General features: G+C 39.6%; 2 protein-coding genes across 2 annotated transcripts in view; both read left to right on the top strand.

The window, feature by feature from the left end:
* iqch (IQ motif containing H) overlaps positions 1-11,653 on the top strand; it is a 21,126-nt gene extending 9,473 nt beyond the window's left edge. The window contains exons 15-21 of the mRNA XM_034204897.1: positions 4,220-4,340; positions 4,558-4,844; positions 7,816-7,974; positions 9,266-9,388; positions 10,063-10,124; positions 10,592-10,700; positions 10,824-11,653. Of these exons, the coding sequence (XP_034060788.1) occupies positions 4,220-4,340; positions 4,558-4,844; positions 7,816-7,974; positions 9,266-9,388; positions 10,063-10,124; positions 10,592-10,700; positions 10,824-10,916 (954 nt within the window). The 3' untranslated portion in view covers positions 10,917-11,653. The remainder of the gene's footprint in view (positions 1-4,219; positions 4,341-4,557; positions 4,845-7,815; positions 7,975-9,265; positions 9,389-10,062; positions 10,125-10,591; positions 10,701-10,823) is intronic.
* Positions 11,654-12,025: 372 nt separating this feature from the next.
* cunh15orf61 (chromosome unknown C15orf61 homolog) lies at positions 12,026-13,286 on the top strand. Its single transcript, XM_034204918.1, has 2 exons — positions 12,026-12,692; positions 12,799-13,286. The coding sequence occupies exons 1-2, from the start codon at positions 12,350-12,352 to the stop codon at positions 12,924-12,926; spliced, it is 471 nt and encodes a 156-aa protein (XP_034060809.1). The 5' UTR covers positions 12,026-12,349; the 3' UTR covers positions 12,927-13,286.
* The last annotated feature ends 1,558 nt before the right edge of the window (positions 13,287-14,844 follow it).

Below are 14,844 nucleotides of genomic sequence, written 5' to 3'. Positions count from 1 at the left end.
GCACTGGTTTTACAAAAAGTGCAATAAAAATAAAGTGTATTGCTATTATTATTACTCTCATACCAGAGTGCGATTGGCCATTTAGAGCTAACATGGTAACAACTAGACACTTAACAGATAACATTAGAGTAACAGTTAGATATTAAAATGGAAAGTGTGCTCCTTATTGAGATGAGACAGCTAAAACAAAAGTGGTTGGTTTCATTTCTGGTTTTGAATGAACAAAAGCTTAGGTCACAGCGGGGTCACAGAGATGCCATCATTTAGGAGTCTTAACGTCACCGTCACAATGCTGGTCCCTGTAGTACAGTATTTTGAGCATCGTCCCCAGAGCCACAGAACATGAAATCAATAGATAAAATATCTGTTTATACACACAACTGTTATCCATTCTCTGGTGTCGATGTGTGTTTGGGAGAACAGGAGCCTGTCCAATGGTAGTAAAGCCCTAACTCACCTGCCAGTGATAATATAATCACAGTACATACATTCTAGCCAACAGAGCATCTCTCTCTATGTACATGTGTTTATATTTATAAACTATTTTGTGGATTCATTTCACACAGATTCAGGCTGATTTGATTTCTGAGTATAAGTATATTGAAGTACAAATGGCACAAAACACTAAAATCCATATTTGCAGCTGATGTTTTTTTACCTACTGCTCTACATCATTGAGATGTTTGTCTCTGACACTTATTGGATGAGTCGGATCCATTTGTAAGGACAACACTTGAGTACAAATACAATGTGCAGTGTTAAGTGAAGTAAGTACAATATTGTAATTATTTCATACAATATCAACATTAGCTTTTACCTTCAAAAAATAAATTCAGATTTAACACGTGAAAAATAAAAAACAATAATTGGTGAGCCATTCATTTAGTACAGATGCAATCTGTACACTGCCTCTGAGCCCCTGGCTCTTATTTCTCATATGCTTACAAAGTAGCCTTTGATTTTCTGTCATGTGTTAATTACTGTATTTTGCCTTTTAACTGGGAGCTTTGTGTAAACTAATTACAGGCTAATGATTGTGGGCTTGAAGCACAACGATTTTACTTTTTATTCCATCCGAAAGAACAGCAGTCATCTCAAACGTCTTATGGCTCACTCTGTTTTGTTCCTATTAGCTCCTTCTTTGATTCATAGTGCATGTGCGGAGCGGGGCTGTAATTGTTGTTGCATTGGTGCTGTTAATTATGGCAGAGAGTGGCTGAGCTACAGCCAAGGTCCATAATGGTGGCTGAGGCAGCTCAGGAAAGTAAATGGGGTTTGTTTCACCAGCTGGGGTCCCATGGAGAGGGAAGAGTGCCGAGGCCCCCAGTGTAGGCCCACTGCCTCGGGGCTTCTGGGCCATATGGACACAACACTTTAACTGGCCTTTATTTTACACCTTGCTCTTTTAATCAAAGCAAAGCCCACATCCTGTGCTCCTCATTGCATGATTTTTTTTCATGACATTGTGTTCCCCTTAAAATGTGTTTGCCCCTTAAATGTAGAACATCGTCCTTCTGCTGTTGTACGTGTGTTGAAGGAAGCAATTTGGCTCTATATACTGAAAGATTACAGATAGTGTTGTTGATTAGATAGATACATATGAATATTTGATATCTATATCGCTATCCTCTCCTCACAGCAGAAGCTGTAGATGGACATATATTTTGAGATATAACACTCATTAACGTAGCACTTTACAGAAAAGAAGTAGACCTAATTGCAACAGCAATGAAAGCTATTGAATAAGATAGATACTGAATATTTGCAAGCATTTAGGCAATAGATGTCTGAAGCTATGTTTATGTAATTGTGTACATTTAATGAATTATTTATCAACAGATATGGTCAAATTAAGCATTTTAAAAATGCATTCATAATTACAAAAACCATAAAATAATAAGTGATGCTCGGAGTGTATGTACTATTCAGTTTAATATCTAATACCCTTCATATTCACCGTAAAATAGAGAGGAGATCCAAATTATACTTGGCCTTAGTCTGCACACACTGTGTGCATATTTTTTTAATTATTGCTTGTTCTGAAGGGCTCAGCAGGAAGAAGAATACCATGTGGTCCTTCAGAATAATACCAACAATCCCTTCTGGCGATGTAAAAGAAAGCCTTAAAGGCTACAACAGGAAGGAGGAGGGTTTGCATCCACACTGAGCTTCCACTGAGCTTTAGGAGATGTGTTTGTTCCTCTGAATGTTGTGAGGCCCACAGCCTGCAGCACAATGTTCCAGCCTGCAGAAAGCCCCCAGGCCTCGTTCAGCATTTACACAGAGAGAGGTTAAAGACATGTAGATCTGCACCCATGCAACGCCTGAAGGGGCCCACACACACACTAAAGCTCTCACACAGCTTGCATAAGGATCATTAGGCACAAGAGGGTAAAAATTACACCTAATAGCGTCAACAGATGGAGTATTTCTTTTTGTCACGCTGTGTACAAACAGATCTTGAGCAACACCTTATTTAGGTTAAGTTTGTCAACAAAATGGGTCATTTGATAATCACTACCATCGTAGATGCACCGGGACATTTTGTACAGATGTTTACTGTCTAAATAGTGTTCAGTTGCATGGAGGAGTTTAAATATATAATCATCTGCCTTAACATCATTAACCTGAATTAACCTTAATAAGTTGCTTAAACATTTCCTGTGGCTCATGTTGGCTTTGAATTTAGTTTCATGTCACTGGAGGTAATAAGTGCTTTTGGTGCAAGCAGAGGGAATGTAGCTGCCATTGTACTAAGATGTTAAACTCAACCAGGGATGAGGGGAATGTGGTAACAACACTATGTCATTTACTATTGCACATCAAATTAGTCATAGCCTTTATATTGAAGTCAAAGCTTTGGTGGGACAGTGCTACAGAAAGTTAATATTCATAAAGAATGTATGACTTTTTATTCCAGAGACTTAGTGTCGCTTTTCAGTCGTTTTAACATGTAATAGAGAGAGAAAGAGGCAGCGCTACATCTATTTTATTTATGACCAGATTGCTTGTCTTTATGTGGACCCCAAGCAAAGCCTGAATCCTATCACAGGGTACTGTACGCAGTTTAAGTCCAAATAATTTATTGCAAAATACCTCTCTGTCTTTTCCCTCTGTCCTGCTGTTTCTGTGAACTGCATAGGCAAAGTCCTGGGGTGAGCTTGCTCTTCCGTTGAAAATGACAACCGTTCCCTTACACTTTTTGCCGCACCATTGTGTGCTTTATGGTTTGTATAGGGGGAATCACTGTGTAGCATTTGACCTCGCCTCTTACAGTACTTGAATATGATGATGGCTGTTACATGACTGGAATATCAACAGCATAATCTCCAGCCCTGTCTCCGGTGAAGCCCGACAGCATACACTCAAAACAAAGTAACGCTCCAGATAGAGCGATGAAAGAACAAAGACATTATATCCATTCAGAATTTAGTCATCTCTCAGACCGGCTTCACATATTTTATTGTGTATGACTAAATTATGTACACAGACATTGTTACATACAGAAACCTGTATTTAAAATAACACTCTGGGCGCTTCATACACACCTTCATTGTAGATTTATAACACAATAAACTGATGATATAAAATGATAGCTTAAGGTTAAGTGGTGTCGTTGTTGTAACTTTAACTCTAATATAGCCGTGTCAGAGGTAACCGTGTACTTGAGTCGCCCAACTGTTTTAGAGGACATCCAAAACAAAAGTAAGAAATGAACAGCATAATTAAGTGGCGAAACCATAATGGCATTTCCTAGTTACAGAAACAAGAGTAATATCGATCCCAGTGAAGCCCTGATTGATCCCCAGATAGATGAGGTTAGCTTAGGCATTCATCAGCTGCCCAGTGGAGGGAGTTGTTATTGAGGGCAGGTGCTGTCTCTGTGGCTGTGAGTTAAAGCCATTAGACTCCTGAGGCCTTCTGATAATAGGCTGTCACTCACAGGTAGACCTTCCCGGGGTATCCATCAGACACTCGCACAGAAATTGAAGCAGCCACCAAAGGTCTCGGGGATAACAAGCAGTCACTGGAGTCATCCGGATAACACAAGGGCATTCCCAATAATGTGCTCGACACCTAGAGAGTTTGATAATGAGACACATAAAGTATCCAGGACTTGTTATTGTCTTGTGTTTTGAATAACAAACATACATAATGTCCTCTGATCTGTCCCCAAAGCATTTTCCCTAATGTATGCACCCTAACTTTCTTCCTGCAGGAGTCTGTGCTGCCTCGATATTTAGATGGAATCCCAGAGTGGCTGTCCCGTTACGCCCAGCCTGTTAAAACCTCCTGCTATTCCACCTGGGCCTGCTTCCTGGAGACCTTCCTCAGGCAAGGTCAGATACCTATTGTAAGGCACTGAATGCTTTTTACCTCCAAATACAACTATTTCGAATAGGTTAATAGTAATTTCCTATGTCCTTCTTAGTTCCCAGATGTTACCTATGTGACCTGACAAGCTTAATAATGTTCATGCTGCTGCTGTTGGTTGTTAAACAGCTGCTGCATGATTGGTAACGTTTTTATTTTTCACTTCTGTCGCTGTGTGTCCAGGCGGTGTGGTGGAGGCCTACCCCCCCTCAGACTGTGTTACCTGTCTAACGGTAGATCTGCTGCTGAAGCCCGGGGGGGGGGTGACCATGGTGTCCTGCGGAGACCAGCTTCACGGCTCCTGTCAGCTGGAAGCTATAGGCTCCACTGTCCCTCAGACTTCTGTACAGCCACAGACCTTGCAATCCATCTGCATGCGTGTGGGCCAGGCCTGTCTGCAGCACCTCATCGTAGGGTATGTCTCCGTGGACCTGGCTTCCTTTCTGAACCCCAACACCATGGAGCAAAAGGTGAGACGCAGGCTCATGCTAGCACGGTAAATATGGTCTGGGCTGTTGCAGCATATGGTGTCAAAGTTCTTCATTTCAACATATCGGTGAGACAGATCAATGTTTAGGCTGGATTGGGGATCCATTTGAGCAGATAGGTGTCTCCCCTACTGCTCCCCTGGGATTCTGAAAGCAGGAAAGGCAAACAGTGGGCGCAGGGACCAAATGTGTCACCAGGCCATCTAATAAACTGTCAGGTCTTATCGTGTCGATACACTGATTCTACCATTTAAGACTTGCCCTTTAACCTCACAGTGTGGAGAAATTCAGAGGCACCTATCTTTCAGACAATAGGTCATTCTAAAGTGATTTGGCAGCTTCACAGGATGCCCTGTCAGTGTTTAACCCCTCGCTGCTTACCTGCCGCGCTCTGCTGAAATGTGTCTTGTTATTATAGCGAGGCACCAGCGAAGCCTCATCTCATTTGTCAAGATTAAGTTTTGTTGAAACCTTCTTGATTTATGGTATTGGAAATGGGCTGGTTTATGATGGTTTAACCTCTGCTCCTAACATGTGGCTACATTGACTGCTTATTGATCCAGAGCTGTGAAATGAAATGCTTTGTTTATAATATGGTTCATAAAATACTAAACCAGAAAAACGGTGGAGAAGGCACTAGAGCTACTTAACAGTTTTTTCAAAACGGTATAAAAATAGACACTGAATGTGTTTTATATATTTTTTTCCTTTGATGCAAATACACTCCTCTTTGAAGGACATTTCAACAAATCTATTCATGTTTTTTTTCTTCACTGTTAGCATTCATAATGTCTTCCCATATATAAAAAATATATTTGAAGATGATGCTATTTAGGGCATGCTTGCCACTAGAGGGTAGTCTCTTATGGATCAGATGTTAAACGTGTTCAGACAATGCTATTTTAAAAATACTTAAAACTTTAAAATTATACATTTTATTGCATCAATATTATTTGTTCTTTACGTTTTTAAAACAGAAAGATTTGTTGTGTTATTGTGGATTTTATCACACTGTAAGTATTTTAAGGTAAGAATAAACATATCTCACCCTATTATAGGGTGAGGGGGGGCGAGGGGATTCATATATACAACCATATTTTTCAAAAGGTCATTATGTCACTAAATTGCAATTTTTGTTTCACTGAAATAAGGAAATGTGCAATTCTCAAATGTGTATTAGGATCCGAAGCTGATTTTTTTATCGTGATAATGACAGCATTAAAATTCATTTTCAGTTTCAACGTTGACCCAAAATTGAATGGGATTCACTGACAGCATAATTAAGAACAGACTATAAACAGCATGTGCTTCAATAGAGCAGGAACATTGAAGACAGATTCTTAACCATCTCCCCACACACAGACAGAGCAGAGCCACATGGGCAAACCTGTCTGGATTTAAACATCAATTTAGATTCAAACCTGTTGCTAAAAGCTGCCTACTTTATTTGATGGGAAGAAGTGGGTCACATATGTTTGCCCTTGCAGTCTCTCCTCACATTGTGGAGCGGCGGGGCCCCAGCTGCAGCATCAGGGTTTTTAATGAAAATGCAAGGCAATAGAAAACAGGTACAATCCAGGCTTACATTTCCCACGGCTTTGTTAAGAGCGACAATGAGACATCGGAGTATGATTTTTAGTGAGTTGAGTGAATGGTGCGGTGGAGTGTGTCCGTCACTCAGGCCCAGGTATTAACCTGATGCTTAGAGACCAGCACTGTCCACTGCTGCTGACAGTAAAGAGGGCTGAGTGCAAAACATACAGCTTACCTTTGCTAAACATGAATGTTCACAGTTTGCAGTCGTTTTATTGTGTGTTGTTTATAACACCTTCTGCATATACTGTATAATCTCTTCTTTTTTTTTTTGCCTTGAATGCATTTTTAGAATAGTCAAAGGCTCAAATCACAACAAATCTGTGCCTTATAAATCATAAGCAATGGCTATGTAACTCAACAACATTATAGTTCACATTACATAAATTATTCTAACATAATAGAAAACATTTTTGTCATTAATATTTTATCACATCATTTGGGCTATACCTTAATATGATTTATTGGTATAAGTAGTATTTTTATGTATGACACACTTTTGAAAATGAACACATTTATTATAGGTTTGAAACTATTCATTTATTCTAAAGGACTCATTTATTGATTGATCATTTCCTTATTTTTCAAACAAAAATGCATGTTTTCTCACTTCATTGAAAAAACAGTCAGATTATTAGATACAAAAATGTGTCAATTTCAGCCATATGCTATGACCTTTGTTTCACAATGTGTTTGAATAGAAAAAAAAGAAATCCGGCTTATAAGAGAATTACTGTATATGGTCTGATATCCATGTGTTAGTGGAGATATAGTGCTCAGGTTACAGAGACTGCGCGGTTCAGACAGGCAGCCATTTGCATTCAGTGGCAGGAGCGTTTACTTTGACAAATAGGAACAGCAAAAGGAGGCAGCCGACTGCCACTTAGTTATTAACAACTCCTTCACCAGTGATTTATTTGCCACTTTTGAAGAGAGGACATAGCTATTAGGTTATTATTGGGAAAATTAGCCCTGTTTAAGCAGAAGGCTACGACCATACCTGACCCCTTAATATACTTATAATGATGCCATTTACTACATATCTGAACTTAGCTTAGCTCATCAGACCTGTGCCAAACTAACTAGCCCAAGGCAAGCTGAACCCAAACGCAGCAAAGGATTTGCGCACGTGTCATTCCACAACTGAATTACCCAAATCTGTCGAGCACACCCCATTAACCGTGTTTTCCTTTCCCCTGCCTCTCAACACGTAAGGATTAAAAGGTACTGACCCCTCTCTTTATAAGGATCTGTGGGTGAAATACTTTGACGTTCCATTTTTGTGATTAAATTGAAATGTACATTTATAGTGTGTGTTTTTCTCTGCTGTGACACATAGTTCACAATGTCTTGTGTGCAGGTGTGGGCTATTGATCTGGACCTCACATACAGTGACCATCTGGCCATGACCCAGATGCTTCTGATGATGACTGGAGGAACGCTGAATTTCCACACAGGCTGCTTAGAAGTGCCAATGCCATACAGAGAGAAAGGCTGCGAACACCAGACTGCAGCCAAAGTACCATTTTATATTTGCTTACCGTACAGTTAATCATATTTGAAATGTTTCATTTTTTCTCAAACAAAAGGTCGATTTAAAATGCTATATTTGAAGTTGTATTTTCCTACAGTGGCTCATTTTGTTGTTAAATGTAGTCCTCTAGAAGAAACCAGCTCTAAGAAAGCAGAGACTTTAGAGGATATTATTATACGACTACAGTAATCACAAAGATAGATCAATGTTTTGCTCCTCATTTTGTTAAATACAACTAAATACTGTAATTACGCACTGAGCTCAATTGGTGTTTAGGTGCTGAATTCATTATCATTTTGATAGATGAGCCTAAATAATCAACACATTAATAATTCATACCATTTTCATTATGCATGTGTATGCATGCTTGAACACCTCATCAACCTGGTGCCAGGCCTTAAACAATAGAGTTCTTTTATTCGCAGTATGCCTCAGTTTACGCTTGTTAATCTGCGACTTGTATTATTTTATCAAGCGTTCATTTAGTGGGTGGCCTGGTGCTTCGGTGCAGCAGTTGAGCCACAGCAGTGGTTAATGGCTTTAGCAGTGGCCATCATTAGCGCCCTGCATATTACAAACACAATTAAATCCCTGTTGGGCACTTTTATTGTTTGTGTGAGGGTCCTATGTTTGACAACCGCTAACACACACCCAGCACGGCGAGTTATGGGCGATCTCCTCGGCTCACAGGGGCTTAGGCCTGCTCTTTTGTCTCCCAGAGGTGCCTGAGAACCAGGACCATTTTTATCCTCTTGAGCCCTGCCACTTTTAAGTAATCAACCTCTCTAGTGTTACTTATGACACTCGCATGCTCAGAACCGCTCTGTTATCGTGATATGTATCGTGTGCGGCGAGTCGTCCTTTTGTGCATTGGCCAGTGCTTTTGTCTCAAACAGAATGCAAACATTTGCACTCCTCAAACTGTGGTTTCTTTGATTGGCATCGTACAATTAAGCTCATCTTGTACTTGGCATGTCTTCTAAACATTAATTGTTGCTCCCCGCAGTTAATTAAGAAAGGCCCAACAGTTTACCACATGTGCCCCACACTCATCATGTTTACTAATCACACACACTCCCCAAACTCAACAGTGACCCTAAGGACATGTGTATGGGGTTCAGCCATCGCTACTTCGCTTACACACTCCACCTATTATACTTTAAATCCAAATGTAATAGGACATAAAGGTATTGTCTCATTTTAGATTTATACAGAGCCGTATGCTAACCATTATATTCTATATCATTTCTTGTTTCTTATTTTTCTTTTGTTACAGCCTCCTGTGGTTCCTCGTTATGCAGTTATTGGGAGCCACTTGTTTCACTCAAACCTTTCCATGTTATACCATAATGTGTTCCTTATGGTGTGCAAGGCTCATGGTATAGGATTTAACATGAAGGTAAAATCCCCAAATGTATCTGCTTGCCTTTATTATTATCTTTATTTTTGTTTTCATTTTGCAGCTTAGCATAAAATGGATTTAAAGTGGAACTCTATAGACTTTATAAATTTGCTTACCAAAAAGATGTGTAAAGCCTTGTGTTGCTCCAGAGGGAGGTTCACAAAGTTTGATAAGTTGAAATGAGTGATGTGACTTGAGTCAATGTTATATAGAAATGTGTATTGATTGGGATAAACCCCTTGAGATGCACCGATCTCGTTTTCAAGGGGGTCCCGACAATAGCAACAACTTACAGACATAATGTTGGTTGGGTTTGAAAATAAAAAGCATACCTATGGGTGTGTGAAGCCAGACAGAAATGTAATTATGAAACCTCTTATCTCCACTTCTCATCTGCTCTAGAGGCTAGCAGGTTGAGGCTAAATAACACACCCCCATCTTTGATCAAACTGCAATCCAGTTGCATTGTGGGAAATGCACAGGCCAGGTTGTGGCAAGGAAGCAGAATGTATGAAATAAAAAAGATTGAATCAAATTGATTTTGATCTTTAACTGAACATCACAAGTCTGGCAGTTGTATAAGAGAGTAATGCTGGCTCAGAGTATTTTTTTATTTACACTAGTGTTGATGGAGCTCTTTTGGCTGTGTGTTTCTGGCTCTAAAATTTCAGAGGAAGCAAGGTACCATTTTTGCTGTTTACGACAGCAGTGAGAGATGCAGGATGGGAATGATGTGAGTATTTGTTTTTGCATCAAATGCATAAACATTATTACAGTATTCATGACATTCAGGGGGAAAAAGCAGTAGGAAGAATTCTGAACACATTAGGGTTTGTTTGCACTCCCTTTAATAGACAAGCAAATAAACAGTAGAGGATTAGGTGGATAAAAGACCTCTACAGACTGAGAGAAAAGACAATTCGTTTAGAGGATTAACATGCCACCTCTGGCTTTGTAAATGTTGTTACAAACTCTAGAAGTTGTTAGGCAGAGGGTTATTTAACATATTTATCACTCAAATCCTTTAGCCTGCACAGTGCTGTAACAGTTAAATCAAGCTGTGCTCATCCCCCCGAAGACTGAAGATGTTGTCTGCTGAAAGTTTCATTTACCAGCACCATCACATGACAAGGTGATTGTTTCTTAGCTGGCAGCATGGGGGACATTAATAAACTCGTTTGTTTGGGTCGTCGTTAACAGAGCCGTCTCAGAAGATCTCCAGGGAGCTCTGGTGACCTTTGCTCGGAATCTGTCAGTCATTCATCAGGAGATATCACCCTCTAACATGCAAGGAGAAACCAATTTTAAGGTACCGTGTTAATGACTTAACGATCCCTCCTCATATACATCATGAAACGTTCATCTTTAAGTCAAGCTCTCGTCAGCTGGATGGCAGTCATTTAACTTGTTTAATTTATTTTTTATTTGTTAGTATCTGATCAAGGAAGCAGAAGACGTACTGCAGATGACTGTTCAGAACAAGATGCGAGCAGTGGAGGAAAAACCTGCTTCACCAATATACTAGCATTACTCATACCAAGTTAAGTCTTCTTGTCTTTGCCAGCTTTAATGTACTTTAATGTACTTTGAATACATGATTCACCGAAGATGGAGATCATTGTTGATATAGCTAAATAAATCCCTGAAACATTGTCAGATTTTGCCATGAACCTTTATCATATTTTATTGTTTAGTTTTATCATCTGTTTTAACTGCCTACATATAATTCACTATTGGAAAATGGCAGCTTTAAAGACATGCAGGAAACTGGGGTTTAAAGTATGGTTCATTCAAGAATTTGAGAACAAGCACACCATTTTCTGCACAGCTACTAAACTTATCTTCATGTTCTGTAGATTGGTTTAAAATATTTAAACATCATCATCATCAAACCAATGTATATATTTGAATGAAAACATGTACAATATGTTGTATGCAAATTGGCTTGAACATGTGTGCTGTTTCTTCAATGTATTCATTCATTCTGGTTGATATGGAGAAATGTTGGTTTAGCTGTGGTTTGTGGAATAACATCCATGGTTATGAATTACAGCAGACTGTTCAATGTTCTTTGAAATATTTCAGGAAAGGCTTCAGTGTATTCGAGTACTTAAATGACAACATTCTTGATGATCAGTTACCAACAAATCTTTCATAGCTACTGGGATCAGTTATAAAAGTTGCAAAGGTTTATTTGAATCAATAGTAAGGATAACAAGCAAATACTTATCTGCATAAATCTGTTAATATAAAAAGAATACAGAAAGCTACTAACAATGTGTAAAAAAAAAGAATATTACTAATTATTAGCCATAGTATGTCATTCATTAGGCTGACTTCACACACGTGTGTATCATATCAGTCATACAAATAAAACCTTGAAGCTAATTCGTTTTTTTCACGTTTGTTGTTGCATAGAGTGGTTTGAGTATAGTGCAAGCTGAACGGTCACATGACACAAGACTCATACCCGCTGAACAGGTGAGCGCATCATTAAAATACAGGTTGTAGCAGCTAATGCTGTAGAAGAGGAACAGCTTAGCAGCGCTGCGTTTCTAACCGGAGGACTTTAGCAGGAGCACCAGGTCAGAGCAAATACCACTGCACTGAGCGCACAGAGCTGCTCTGCACACACACGCATCTGCTTGTTAAGATAACGTTTAATATATGTTAAGCATGTGTATCGGGACGTGTGTGTAACGGAATATCTGCAGCAGAAACACGTGTTTAGCTAGCAACGTGTTGTTTTGCTAACTTTAGCTCACGTTGGTTGTCCTGTGTGCACACTATGCAGCGTCCCACTGCTTTGAAGGACATGTAGAAGTTGTGCTGTGGTACATGAGCTTAGGTCTGTACATTTAAAAGCTAGTCTGAGCTCTGTCTAGCTTCTTAGCATGCAGCCCAGTTAAAAACACGAACAGCAGAAAAAGGTGAATCATTCTCCTCTCAGTTAAAATCATGAGGGAGTTTTTGAGGAAGGTCCACGGTGTCTTTATAAAGCTCGCCCTGTTTCCGAGCACTTTGGGCAGGACAGGCCCGCGGCCCGCAGCCTCAGAGGTGCTGACCTGCCACCTGCTGCAGCGCAAACTCCCGCCCTGGACCTCATACTGTGTCCGCTACAGCTCCGTGCACAATGACCAGTTCGGACTGTCCAACTTTAACTTTAGAGTCCAAGGATCCAACTACCAGATACTGAGGACAGGCTGCTTCCCCTTTATAAAGTATCACTGCTCCAAAGCACCTCATCAGAACCTGGACTATGAAGACAAGTTTTTTACCATTTTGAAAGTTCTTAACCTAGGTCAGTGAACATCTATAATCCTTTACCTTATTCCCACAAAATACATATAATATTTCATTTTCAAACACTTCGGATATTAACTAATCAATGGGTTCATTATTTGCAGGCATCCCTTGTTTGGCCTATGGCATCGGCTGCTGGATGGTGGTGGGAGCTGCAGAAACAGTGCAAACAAGTGTTGGACCCGTCACAGTCTATTTCGCCTACAAAGAAGATGAAGGCGCACAGTTCTAAACCATAAACAAAATACTTATTTAAGTGTGTTTTCAGAGACTCTTGTCTGCCAAGCTGCTGTATTTACAACATTTCCCCATGATGTTCTGCTGGACCTATGTAAACAAAAGTGCTGTATTGTGTGACTGCCTATTGTCTGACTGCACAGGTTCATTTGTGTTTAATTATTTAATATTTTAAAGTTGCATAGGAGGAGTCACTTAAGCATGTTATTACACGGGCATACAATACTGACTAGCTTTCCATTAAAGTTGAATGGTTTAGGATTTCTAGACTTATTTTCCTATATGTTTTCACAGGGATGTTGTGAACGCTGCGTGAAAGTGTATTTTTAAAGAATTATTAAATTATACAACATTACTTTGAATATAATATTTTTTTTTAGGCAACATGACCTTTACACATGCCTATAAGAGTCAGCCAGCTTCCCTAGATGAATCTTCTTCTTTTGTTATGGAGACACTATCTTCAAGATTAAAAGTATTAATAATTCATATAAGCGATACTAGGTGGCGTTATTTATTTGACACTTGCTTCATTTTGTGACAAATTTAGGAATGTATATAACCCTGGCTCATTTATTTAAAGGTAAATTAGTGGTCACTCTGCATGCAACAGATTGTCAATAGTGTTAGAGAAAAACTAGTGACAAGACAGGTCTGATAAAATAGGTTTTAATTACCAAAGTGTGGCCTTTGTACAGACACATCTACATCCCTTCCTCCGGGCCTTCCCTGGCCTTTGATTTCTGGTAATGTGCTTTGCTGACAGGGCACCCTCCCCTCTGCTGCAGAGCCCTGCTCCCTCTGAGAGGCAGGTTGACAAACTGCCATATTGATTTCTTCACTCCTCAGCATCTCCTACTAATAGCATTTATCAGCGACCTCAATTTTCTGGCCTTGGCCTCTTCATTTTTAGCAACAATGAAACCAAACGATTAATTTCTTGTTGTACATGTAAATCAATGCACCTTTTGACCTTCTTTTCACTTGAATGCCTACATGGTATTTGTGATGTATCGCCGCTTCATGATGGTCCTGCTTGGTAAAACTTGCCCGTCCTGTGCATGGACATTGAACAGGTTCATTTAATGATATCATTATTTTCTTTATTGTTCCTTCATTGTGGTCTTAAGATATCATTCTCATACTGTATACTCATACTGTAACTAGCACTACTAACACATATTTTATACCAAAAGAAAATGTTTATTTATTTTGCTGAAGCCATCACACTAATTACTAAATTAGATATTAAAGAGATATTTAGGGTCCCTGAATGTATAGTCATTTGCATGTTTATTTTATTCTAAGCATCATAACCTCTGTTGTGTAAGAGATGTCTACTGTAAACCTTGTGCAGAATTCATGGGCCAAATCCTCTTTAAACAGCGTGATGACACCACACTATCTCTTAATCATACTAATTGCCTTGAACAACGAACATTTAGACACACTTATAGAAATCTGATCCGTAGTATCAGGCTGCACTTAAATCCCCCTCCTTTCATCTCGTACCTTTCATCAGGACTGAAAGTGTGCATGGGGAATGCTCAGGCAACCATGTCTTAATTACTCATTGACCCTTTGACCCAGGCGCTGCATTGATACCGCCGTGCAGGCAGACACAATTGCACGGGGTTTGCATCTGACTGCAGCTTTGTGTGCGGCTATTACAGGATGATGTGAGTTGCTGAAATGTAAACTGTGGAGCATGTGAGTACATTGTATTTGTTTTCAGGGCTTCACCTTTGAGTCACTCTAAACTGCAGGAGGGCAGCCCACAGGCTTAGCGTTTCACATCAAACCTCAGTGGTTCTGAGCAGGTCTAAAGTATCTAGACTGCAAATGAGATGCTGTAAATGAACAAAAATATATCAGCATTTGGTGGGAGATTGATGCCTTTTAATAGCCGAGGT

This window comes from Gymnodraco acuticeps, unplaced genomic scaffold, assembly GCF_902827175.1.
Source record: "Gymnodraco acuticeps unplaced genomic scaffold, fGymAcu1.1, whole genome shotgun sequence".
NCBI classification, from domain to species: domain Eukaryota; kingdom Metazoa; phylum Chordata; class Actinopteri; order Perciformes; family Bathydraconidae; genus Gymnodraco; species Gymnodraco acuticeps.
The sequence above is the reverse complement of the archived record's forward strand: the minus strand, read 5'-3'. Positions and strand labels throughout refer to the sequence as shown.

What these genes read in the sequence shown, in the direction of transcription:
- cunh15orf61 (XM_034204918.1), top strand. Translation starts at nt 12,350, where the DNA reads ATGAGGGAGTTTTTGAGGAAGGTCCACGGTGTCTTTATAAAGCTCGCC. An exon ending in TTTGAAAGTTCTTAACCTAG is followed by an intron (nt 12,693 to 12,798) that starts GTCAGTGAACAT and finishes CATTATTTGCAG; the next exon opens with GCATCCCTTGTTTGGCCTAT.